Source organism: Pyrgilauda ruficollis, unplaced genomic scaffold (assembly GCF_017590135.1).
Source record: "Pyrgilauda ruficollis isolate IOZ18807 unplaced genomic scaffold, ASM1759013v1 scaffold5, whole genome shotgun sequence".
Taxonomy (NCBI): domain Eukaryota; kingdom Metazoa; phylum Chordata; class Aves; order Passeriformes; family Passeridae; genus Pyrgilauda; species Pyrgilauda ruficollis.
Genome location: NW_024526599.1, coordinates 17,998,134 through 18,010,470, shown reverse-complemented (window position 1 = coordinate 18,010,470; position 12,337 = coordinate 17,998,134). Strand labels below are relative to the sequence as shown.

Genomic DNA, 12,337 nt, shown 5'->3' with positions numbered 1-12,337 from the left:
TAAAAATTCATACCCAGGTTTCTTTGCGGGTTTCAGAACCATTCTCCACAAATATGACATGAGTAGCTGTTAAATACAAGGTTCCCACCACAGCTCTTCTTGAAGATAAACGATCAAGTAACCTAACATTTTCCACCTATACAAAAAAAGTGACAGAGGGAAAAAAAAAATTAGGCTATGACAGAAAGCTCAATAGTGGGAGCCCAATGTTCACATTTTGTCTATTACAAAGTTCTTTTCAGCACAACATTAAATATCAAAGAAGTATAACTATATGAGAAAATGTGATTATGTGATTTATTTCCAGATGTTAATTTTCCTTTTCTCCCCTCTCTCGTGGTACCTCTGTATCCAAAAACCTGTTACTTAACACTTCCAAAGACAATTTCTCACTTAAGTTCTTCCTTGTGATCTCATCTTACCAAAACCCTGTGACAGCAAGGCAGGGCCTCCTGTCCTTCAGTTAAACTCTATCTCCATTCAAGGCATTCCAGCTAAATTAAAATAATAAGTAGGAGATAATACTGGTAGAGTGTCTTTCTTCAATGGGTCTCAATCAGGCAAATTTTCTCCCATGCAAATCTCTGTTAAGATTTAAAACAACATTAAAAGAGTTTAAAAGAGTTAAAAAGAAACATTTTGATGTTGCTCCCTACATTCCTGTTAGGGCTGACAGCAGAGGTCACACTGGAAGATTTTGCTTTCAGTAACTTTTCAATGGGACTAAAGAGCTCCACTTCCACTGCTCTCCCACCTTGGGCACAAAATGGGCATTCTGCCTTTGCTGCACTCCTGACAACAGGAGAGTCTGTAACACATTATTAACTCTCAGATCACCAGCTTGTGACTCATACATCATTAGTATTTTGTACATGGCATGTGCTATTGGCACCTATTAGGGGTAGGAACTAGATGATCTTTAAGGTCCCTTTGGACACAAATCGTTCTAGGCTTCCATGATTTCTGACTAAGAAACTAGAATAATTTTAAAAATCAACAAGTTGGATATTCAGTGGGATAAAACCTGTCCAAAACAGTTAGAGTTTGCTACCATGGGTTTGGTGGATCTCCTACTACAACAATTTAAAACTATTATTAGTTGATTTTCCTGAAAAACAGAATGCCAGCATCTGAGAATCACGTTTGCAATGTGTATTCCAAATACATTGCACTATTTTAAAAATAGGAATAAAGAAAACCTTAAAATGAGAATAAGCCAGTTTAGTAGCAAAATGCTTAAAATCAAACCATTATTAAAGCAGAGTCATCTCCCTCAAGGCCAGTTATAATCTGTTTTTAACAAAAATAAAACTATTTATTTAAACAAAAAAGCCTGCTAGAAAGCATGGATGAAGTCTTTTCCCAGGGCCATCTACTTCAGAGGTCATATATTGGCTTGAGAAGGAATGGAAGAAATACAATATTAACCAAGCACGCATTGAGCAGCAAGCAAAAGAGGAGGGATGACACAAAAGAAAAATGTAGGCAGTGCCCTCCTGAAAGGAACCCACAAAACAATAAAAATCAGCATTGTCTGGATGAAGAAAGGTCCCTACACTGCAGTCCAGCCAACAAGGGCTCTGCTGCACAGGCACTGATCTTGCACAAGGCACTCATCACCCACCCCAGCCTACAAAGTGAGCCAGCATGGGCCGTGAAACACAAGCAAAGCAGGCATGCACACAGCAGGACAGGGCTGAGGGATGAATTTCCAGACCTCCCAGGTCACATCCTTCCCCACTCATCAATCACAGCCCCATGAATGAAAAATGCTAACCAACAAAGCTCCTCTTTGGTTGTGGTTTGTTGTTTTTTTTTTAATACAGAGCTACAAATAAATTAAAGGTTGGATCTGAAGGAACAGAACAGTTGCAGTAAGAGCTGTGTGGTAAGTCTGATTTCAGCAAAGCAAATGCAGTGGCTGCACCAGGGAGATCAGAATTCACCTCTCCCTGCAGTTCATTTCTCAAGAACAGACAGTTGCAGCAGCTGAGGGGAGAATGAGAGGCAGGCATGTACTCATGCTCCCTCAGGATCTCAGCCCAGCTCTGGGGCCTTCCTAAGATGAGGTCACACTTTTTAATAGCCATAACTGTGTTTAAATTCCATTCATTTTATTAAATAACATTTTGTACATCTGTAACTTATTGGCATCCGTAACACCCTGTGAGAGTGAACTTGACATTTCAGCTATACATTGTACAATAAAATCCCTTCCTCCTGCTCTTTTTGAATCCGTCACCAGTTATGTGCCACACGCGCTGGTACAGATCCTTCCCTAGTGTTCCAAGAGCGAAGAGCCCAACTTTACATAGTTGTGACCTTTATGGAAGCTATTCCAGACAAGCTCTTCCACAGCTTTGATTATTCTGCATGAGGTCTAATTCCTGAGAAAAGGCCAAAAGTGCAAACAGAATTCAAAAGTTGGATGTACAACAGGTTTCTGTAGTTTGTGTAGTGGAATAGCGATGTTCAGTGGTTTGCTTTTTATTTAGTTTTTAAAAGTTCTCAAACATTGCTTGCTTTTTTGTCTTCTGCTGAACAAGCTGGGGTTTGGGTTAGTTTTGGGGGGTTTTTTTGTTCGTTTCTTTTTTAGAACTAGGAACTGTAAGTCATGCTTGCATACATAAGTTGAGACCTACCCGCCATGTGTATTATCTTATATTTATTAAAGATAAATTTAGTCCATCAGCATAATGAAGCATTGCTCAATCTTAGATTTTACTCTGCTGATCAAAGGATTCAGAGAATGAGCCTTCTTTCTTCTTCTGCACTCTCCCAATGAGGAAAAGAAAGACATGTCCAGCAGTTTCTTTAAACCTAGAGAGTCTGGGAATAAAGGGAATGGGAATATGTTCATTTCCACAAGAGGGGAGCACACATAGCAATAGTGCTTTGGAAGAAGAGATTTTTTTCTATCTAAAAAGTCACAGCATGCTGAGAAATCAGCATTAATTGCCAAAATTTATATCAGAAAGAGACAATAATTATTTTTCTGGTTTTTCCTATAAAACAATGCTCTAGTTTTTCACCAAAACAACTGTAGACTTTATTGGAGAATGTAGGAAATTATGTACGTACTGACATGTCAGGAAAAAGCATAGACCATGCACATGTGCTTCACCTAAAATGAACAGCTGGTGTGAGACCAGCTCAGAAAACACAAGTCTGTGAAGCTGAGAGCTAGAAGACCACAAAGAGTTAGAAAGAAAACATTACCCAAGGTCGTCTAGAGAGGGGCATCTAAGTAAAACTTCCATAATTTAAATAATTAATTCAAAGCTCTTGCCTCTTTATTTTTTCTCCTTTTTTATTTTTCTTTCCTGATGACTGTGGTTGTCTAGGCCTAAAGAAAAGACCACCAGGAGATTCACTGCAACAACTACAACCGCTTACATGGAGATAAATAAAGTTGCCCAGAAAGTCTATTTCCAATGCAACACAGATGACAGAAAAAAGGAGGCAAAAATAGAAGTTAAAGGAAACACAGATTAAGAACAGATGGAAGGCACTTTTTACTCAGAGAATAAGCATGATAAATGACTTACAAACAAGGTTGTCAGGAGGTCATTCAAGAAAAAAATGTCATACTAGAGAAAATCATGGGCCAAAGTATTATTCAGGCACAACTCCCACAAGTTTCAACGGGACTCCCACCTAAGGAAGAACAGCAAGCATATGACCCTGAAAGCATTTGGAAAAGTTTGCGTGCCAAAACATTATTCCTAAAAATATTCAAGTACCCTAATTTGTTTTTATTTTTAGTTTAAATAACTTTTTTATAAGCTTTGACTGCATTGCCTATTTTTGAATGCTTTTTGAATATGCTACCTTCATCCTCACTTTAAGCTGTTTCAGTGTCTTCAAACACGTCAGCATCTCAAAACAGTGCAGAAGTTACTGCTACTATTCCAGGCTGTTCACAGTTCTACATGGGAAAGCGTTTTCAGATAAACACAGGATCAGTTCTGACTGTGGGCTCAGACTGAGCAGGGAAAGGAGAAGCTGTATGGCAAATTGGCCAGAACTGGAGCTGCCTGTCACAGCAAAGCTCATGTGCAGCATGGAGATGCTATCTGACATAAAACGGCCTCTACTGTAGGATTTTCCAATAAAATTAAATTTTGAATTATGAAAAAAAATCTCAAAGAGCTTTTTTTCTCACTACATAGGTTTTAAGTCTATGTGTTTGCTTCCTATACATTAACTAACCTGAGGTAGAAGACACTTGAACAGCTAGTTCTGCCATGGTCATCACTGACCTGCCCATTATCACTGAGCATCTTGAAGAAGCTGAAAAGCCTGCTTGTCAGCCAAGAACAAAAGTGATCAGCTCCCTTGTCACCAAGTGTTCCCCGTTCCTTTAGGAAGAGCCCTGACTCATTCCTCTCCTCTAATCCCTTAAACCAAGAAGGAGAAAGGCCAGAAAACCCTCCCAGCCAGGAGAAAGCTGCCAATTAAAGGTAAGCAGGGAATGTCCTCACTCAGGAGCTTCTCTATTGTTCAGAGACTTGAAATTCATTGCTCTACCACAATCCGTAAAAGCAAGTTTCATGTATAAGCTGATAAAGTACCTTGAAATTTGGCTGCACAAATGAGTTTCAGTGATTCTTCAAGGACAAAGAAAGGCCATTTCCACAAACTTCTCTGCTGATGAAAAAAGTTGATCCAAAGCCAAGGCTGGGCCCTAGGGGCACATACTTAGCCCTACAGAGACTTCTTCTTGTCCATCCCCTTGGCCTCCTAGACTGACCAGGGATTCCTGCAGCCTTCCCTACTCTCCTCATGAGGTTACACACATGAGTAAAAGCAAGAAGAAACTGCATCCTGGGAATTCATCACAGGACTCTCACTGGCCTTAGCACTGCTGGCAGACAAAAGCTAAGGGAAGAGCTTGTGAAAGCCAAAAGCCTGAGCCTAATGGGAAAAAAGGAGCACAGCTGGTATGGTTTGAGGCCAAGTGGAATATTTGAGTTTTCTTCACCCTGGTTGACCCCAGCTATCCATGTGTTTAGCATAATTCCTGAGAGTGAAAAAAGACTACATGTAAAAGGCCAAATGCTATTACTTTTTTTTTTCCAACACAAAGATAGTAGTGTTGTACTTGTTAAACAAAATACACAATAAGTGATCTTTTTTGCATGACCTTGGAGTAAGAATAAAAGAAAACTGAATTGCCAATTGATGCTGCCTTTTAATGTGGTTTCCATTCTATTTCGTAAGAATCATAAAAACTGTACTTGATGCATATTACTTTTTTATATTTCCCTCTCTGAAAAGATCTCCCAAGTGCAGTAAAATAATGCACAGTCTATGAAGTTAGATGGCTGCATAAGTCAAAAGATTCAAACAAAGGCAAAAGGAAATTATTAAATTTTAGCAAAGACACCTTAAGAGATGCATTGTAAAAAGTTTCCTCAGGGCAAATCTGGCAGGATGGGGGAAACTATTCAAGAAAAATCTAAACAAGTTTAATTTGCTAAAGAACTAAAGTGAAATGGAGGACAAGAGCTGAATGATTCATAATAGTAAGACAGACAACAAACTACCTAGTAATTTGGCTTAAAAAATAAACTGTTGTCTGCTAAGATCTATAAAGAGAGCGGTCAGCACCACATTATCAGATACACCTGAGCAGCAGCTGCATAATGGGAGCAGCAAACAAGACCCTATTACAAGAGAATAGAGCATTACAATATGGTGCCAATATTGTAACACAAGGCTCATACATAAAATTTTCTCTTTCAGTCTGTATTAGATCTCATTTATCTAGAAAAGGAGAAGAGAGCAACTAAGTGTATTCTATTAAAAATCCTAACTAAGAGCTCTAATTTAGGAAAAACAGGGCTTCCTCAAGGAAGTAAAACTTAATACATTTGCCAAATTTGTTCAGATTTGGTTCTGAAAAGATATATAGGAAGAAAGAATTCTGCATGCAGCCAAAGGATACTGAAAAGAAATATATCTTTAAACTCTTGTATTTGATACAGGCTTTTCTGTTACATGTTTAAAATCATGCCCTGTTCAGCAGCCTATTTTAGAGCAGCAGTACCAAGCCATTTCAGCTGTGCAGGCCACGAGAGATTTGCATTAAAAATGGATTTGTAGGACTCCTTTTCTGGTGGTAGGGACCTGTCTTTCTCAGCAGAGTACACCTGCACAGATGGAAATGTAAGTGTGCATTTTCTATTGCAAATAGATCATTCCTTTAGTTTACAGACAGCAATTGCTCAGATACCACCCACTTGGGCCCATTAACAGCAGGCCTAGAGATTCCAGCCTTGACCACCCCAAAGCCTAACTTCTCAAATCCTTCATTCCAACTTCAGTCTCCTACTATGCATAAAAAAAAAAAAAACAAAAAAAAAAAACAAAAAACCAAAGAGGTCCCTGCAGACATGCTGTCTTAATGATTTCCAGTACTGTTTTTCAAGTGCAATAAGGTTTAGAGTTAGCATTTTAGACATAAATGCCAAGACAACAAATTAAAATACATGACTACCCATGATTTTTAGAGCTTGTTTTGTGACTTTATCCAGCTACCTCTTTATTGAGTGTCACATTATTGAAAATAGGAAAGTCTGTGTGATCTTCTGACCATTTTTAACTAAATATTTTGAGAATAATGGCTGTTACAAGATTTTGTTTAAATTGAAACACACTAATAAGAAGGTAGCTTGACAACTCTAATTCAAAACAAATATTTTATAGCACAATTCCAAACAGATCATTTTAAGTCCAATCCCACAATACATGGACACTTTCTGCAGTTCTTATTTTCATTTAATCCACCTCCAGTCTGATGTTACCACAGAACATTTTCTGGCATAGTATACTACAAAGCTCACTTGTATTAAATTTATCTTTTGGGCTCAAACTTTCATAGCACAAAGATGGAATAGGTGGGACCCAAAGAAAATTAAATTGCATTCTAAATAAGGAAGACTTATTAATAAGTAAAAATTCGTAACTCACAAAATCAGAGTTAAATGTGTCCAGGATTAGTGTAGATGTTTTAATGCATTGTTTGACTAAGGCAGTGAAGTAGAATGACATATTTGAAGCCATTAAACATTACTGGACCCAGAACAGGCTAAACAATTTTTAACCATGATGTAAAATGAAAAACAGTTATGAAATCAGAAAACACCAGCTGAATTGTAATACACACTGCTCTAAGTTGTATACTTAGAGGAAAGTACAGAAACCACCTTCACACAACACTTGAAAAGCAGAAAATCAACTTGGCACTTAAAAGACGTTGCATAATGTGTTTGCTGTAACCTGATGACCCAAAACACCATTAAAAGGCAAAGGCCATGGCAGCCTCACCTCCTCTACCTTTTCTAAGTAGCAAACTAAACACAAGTTTAGCCAAACTCCAGTACTATAGTGAAGTGCCTGTGGCACTCCATTCCCCATTCCCAGTGGGGGAAACAACCAGTCCACGTCCCCAGGTGTTTCCCAATACCACCTCAGGACTGCTGCCACCTTTCTACATAACTGAAATAAATCAAACTTTTCCAAAAGGAATTGTAGCTTGGATACAGAGAACATAACTATAATAGCACACCTTATCTCTACAGAAGGCACACAGACAGCAGTGGTAGAATATGCCAATTTACCTCTAAAATATGTGGAGATCCAGCAACCCAGAACATGTAAAAAGAAAGTAAAGACTGGGCATGCTGGGTTCAATTTTGCTGTTGATCTGGATAGACACCTTGACAAAAGTTTTGCCATTTACACTGTCATATATAAAGTGAATATAAATTACATGGGTTTCCTGATGGAGACTTGTGAAAAAGGACATGTTATAAAATTTTATTAAAAAGTAACAATTATGGAAAATAGATTAAAAACAAAAGCAAACACACAGCCCATTTACACATGCTGAGAATTTATTCTGTGAAGCAATACATCTGGTAGAGAGAGTTGTCATTAACGTGGGAGCAGATCTTAAATTCTGCCTGAGAGAGGCATCATTGAAAGGAAATACCTCACCGTAACATCACAAAAATGAAAGCACTCGAGCAACTCAAGTCATCCCAAGTATTCTGTTAACACTGAGCCAAAAGAATTTCTGGGCTAAGCCCACTGAAGACAGCTAGTACACCAGGGATAAACTGATGTGTTCTTTATTATGAGGCCATTACTTAGGCCTGCTGCCAACATACAAACACAACATATCATATCTCTACACATCCTCATAAAACATGCTTCTAATCTTCTCAGAAGTATTGCTGATTTCTTTTCTTCTGAATGTTATGAGCTGTTTGTCATATTTTCTGTTTGGAGAGTTATCCTAAACTATCTTGCTGTTCAATCCAAACTCATGTCAGTCACTGGTTTTACTAATTTTTAATTTTTAAAGGGGTATGGGAATTATATATAATTCTATTCAGCAATGAGGGACAGTTTCCAATTCAAACTTAAATTACAGCCTTCATGCATAGGATGGCATTTACCTTGTGAAAATACAGTGCCTATGCATGTTTTCTACCAAGAATATAATGATAGAACAATAGTGGTCAGCACACCAAACAGTGTGTTAGCAGGTGGATACGTACAGTCTGTTGGGAAAGCTCCTGAATGGCTTTTGCAGTGGGAAATCCTACTGCAGAAAAGTCTTGCAAAACATTGTGTGGGCAAAGGAGATACATAGGAGCTTCAACACAGACAGACATGGTAGAATACCTCCAGGAAAAACAACCTAAAACATATCTAATGAACAACGGATTGGACATAGGAAAGAGGTCTTGGGGTCATTGATGACATTTCTCTGAAATTATCAGAATCTGGTGGGTTGTGATCAAGATTTACTGTGAAGGCATGGATAAGGTGAACGTGGAATTTTTATTGAACAAATCCTTGAAGCTAGAAGGAGGCAATGCTGAAGGAAGCTACTCAAAACTTTTCAATAGACAGAAGAAGGTAATCTTTGTAAAGCCACGATCTTGTGGAGCTTGCTTTCATGCAGGCTGTGACGCCAGAGAGTGTCATCCTGTCTATAAGGAGCTCTGGCCAACTCACACAGAGAGGTCCATAAATGGACACTAATGGAACTAGGAAGAGCTGGACCCTAATACAACTGTAGATGCTGAGAAGCTGCAGAATGTGGCCAGGTCTAAATGCTCGCTCTACTTTGTCACTCTGACACAGACTAGTTATCTTAATGAACTACTGATCCACCTGGTATGGAATTACCTTCTGCTTTTTTAATGTCTGTTATGTTTTATCAGATTAATTTTAATATTTATGAACCATAAATCACTACAGTCATGTTTCACTTAAAATTAAAACAATTGCTGAGACCTAACGGACATCATGTAATATAGACCTCCCTTTGAAGGAAAAGCTTTTACTTGGGCTAAGAAATTTTGTTTTCAGATATTAATAGGTTTATTATCTTGCTAAGTATGGGATTTATCTTGCTTTTCCATGTGGCTAGGTTTGTGAATCAGGAAAGTGTCATAATTCTGAGATGAATACCTTCGCAGAGCAGGGCAGTCGCTTCTCAAATTTCTCTCAGGACAAGATTGTATGGAGTCAGGAAATGTGACACCACAGGCTAACACATGATACTGTGAGCTTTCCCTTACCTATTTTTACATTACAGGCATTGGAAAATGTTTAATGTTCAGTTCCAAATTATCAAAACCAAATTCAGTAAAAACAAAACAAAACAAAAAACCCCAACAAGTACTGGTGACTTATTTTAAGATGAAGGGTTTAAAAAAAATCAGAGGTATCAATTCTGTCAGGTAGCTGTAGATACACTGATTTTTCAGTGTATTTAGGAGTAACTGGAGAGATGAAGTATTTCAGTAGTGACTCATGTTGATTTGCTACATTTATGTTGGAAATTTTAGAGGATTTTTGTACCCCTTGGACCTTTAAATTATTCCTTCTAAACTGTTCTATTATATCAGATACCTTTCAGCATAGCTATAGTGTAAGAGACTGCCAGAATCCAGGACTGTGGAATCACCTCACACTGAGTTAAGATTTTCAGTGACCTGAGGCATTGGTACGGTGCCTTCTCACAGTATCAGATACAGAAATGGGTTTTACATATGCAGCATAATATTTTCTGGACCAGGACCTGGTTGTAGAAAAGAAAACAAATAAGCTTCCATTGCCTGCAACAGGGACTTTCCTGGGTCTTCCATTCACAGCAAACAATTTATTTTTTGGATATTTTTCTACCATTATTAGTTTGTTTTCAACATTTTTCTCATTCAAGCTTTCAGCATTCTTCAGCAAATGGTCAGGAGCATCTGTACAGACAACTTCCACTGATTGTACCTACCTGCAGGAAGACATAGTCACACTATTCTGAAATTCTTCCTTCCCAAAAAGGGAGATAACAGGTAATGAAATGAGATTAGAAGAAAGGCAGTTGTTATAAATGCCTATCTTCATACTAGATTTACATCTTAACACCTAAAGGCCAAAAAATATATAGGCAAATAACAAGGCCCTAATCTCATATTCATGCCATCATATTAATTATCGATCAAAGGTATAAATTTTTCATTTAAAAAATTGATAATATTGATAATATTTTGATACATTGATAATATATTATTGATGATAAATACAAATAAATTCTTAATTTCAGGGGGATGGGTTATTAAATTAATAAATAAATACATATGAAAATATGTCCCACCCCATTTCGAATTAACATATTGCTCTGGTTCACTTTTTCGTTATTACTTTTAATCTAAACCTTTTATGTGTTAAAACTATCTTTTCTTTTTAGAGCAACGTGGCAATTATGTTAAACAAATACAGGCCTAGTGCTTAGAAAGCTGTAGAAAAAGACGGATTGCGTCGGCTAAAGATCAAACGTATGCATAGAAACACTAAATCAATTCATCACCGGCTCTGAAATCTGGGGGCAAACGAAAGGCGTCTGAGAAGCAGTAACAGAGCTCCCGTTCCGGACCCCTGCAGCTCACGGGCACTGCCTGCGTTAACAGAGGGGCTCAGTGAGAATCCCGACAAGCCCACACCGCAGAGCAACGCGCCCGCCTCTCGGCCTTTTGGGCAGCTATCATGGCAAACTGGCCGGAAAGCAGCCCGCAGCATCAGCTGGAGGGCCGTAGAGGCCCGCAGGGCTGCAGGGCGAGGCTCCCTTGGGCCGGAGCAGGAGGTGCCGCGGGGATGCTGGAGGGGCCGCGGGGATGCTGGAGGGGCGCGGGGATGCAGCCGCAGCCGCCCGGCGGGACCCACCTTGGGCATCCGGATGTGTTCCATGGCGGCAGCGCCGGCCCAGCTCCTCACGCACCGCCTGCCGGCGCAGGCAGCCCTGCGCACCTGGCCTCCCCCCGGCGTCCTCCGGCCCTGCTGCTCAAAAGAATTTTTTTTCCTTTTCTTTTTTTTTTAATACTATATTTTCATTTTATGTTTTCCTCGCGTTTTGCGGCGCAGCTGGGAAGGAAGAAGGGAGGATTTACTGATTGCCGGCAGATGATGTGCCCGAGCTGCGATGCCGGCAGGTCAGCGGCTGGCTCCACCTCCCCGGCAGCTGCCATGCCGCCCCGTCCGCGGGGATGCTCCGCGCCTGCCGCCCGGCCCGGCCCGGCACCGCACCCGCAGCCTCCGCCCCGCGGGCACCGAGGGCGCAGCCCGCACCCTCTGTTGCCTCAGCGAGCCTTACATCGCTCTGCCCTTTCTTTCAGGGGAGATAAGATCGGAAGCATAAAGCGAGCTCTGTCTGAGATCGCCTCCCCCCGTTTTGTTTGTTCCCTGGCCCAGCGTGTACAGAAGCTCAAAGACAAAAGCTCCACTAACTGAAACCGAAGCACTGAATTTTGTTTATCTCATGCTATGTGTGTCTGTAATTCACGACTTTGCTGCATCCTCAGATTTGCACAAGGGAATATTTTCTGTGACACACAATTTTCAGCCTTATGCCAGAAATTCCTTTTCCCATCTTTTGCCTTACCTATTGCCAGAGATGTCTTTCCTCTTGGAACAAAAGGAAATGATACTGAGATGGTTTTCCCAGTTTACCAGTGTGAAGATAAAGAACAGGTATCTGTAACCATCTTTCATACACTAACCAGCTATCATATTCAGAGCAAAAGGAGAAACTTCTCAGTGTTTATACCAATGTGCAACTGACTAGAGGTGCTAGTATATTATTTCAGACACACCATAAATATGAAATGCCCAGGTATTCTATATTGAACAAGGTATTCCAGCAATTCTTCACAAGTAGGTACTAGCCTCATGGAGGTGTAGAAATAAATGTGGAGACCTGTCAAACAAACCCCACAAAGGCCACAGCAAGAGGACTCTGCTCCAGAGCAACAGAAGCTCTACG

General features: G+C 39.8%; 1 protein-coding gene across 1 annotated transcript in view; it reads right to left on the bottom strand.

Annotated features, from left to right (window-relative positions):
* MTMR7 (myotubularin related protein 7) overlaps positions 1-11,341 on the bottom strand; it is a 47,838-nt gene extending 36,497 nt beyond the window's left edge. Inside the window, exons 1-2 of the mRNA XM_041480006.1 lie at positions 11,242-11,341; positions 14-136 (exon numbers count right to left, since the gene is read on the bottom strand). Coding sequence (XP_041335940.1) covers positions 14-136; positions 11,242-11,265 — 147 coding nt within the window. The 5' untranslated portion in view covers positions 11,266-11,341. The remainder of the gene's footprint in view (positions 1-13; positions 137-11,241) is intronic.
* Positions 11,342-12,337: the final 996 nt, after the last annotated feature.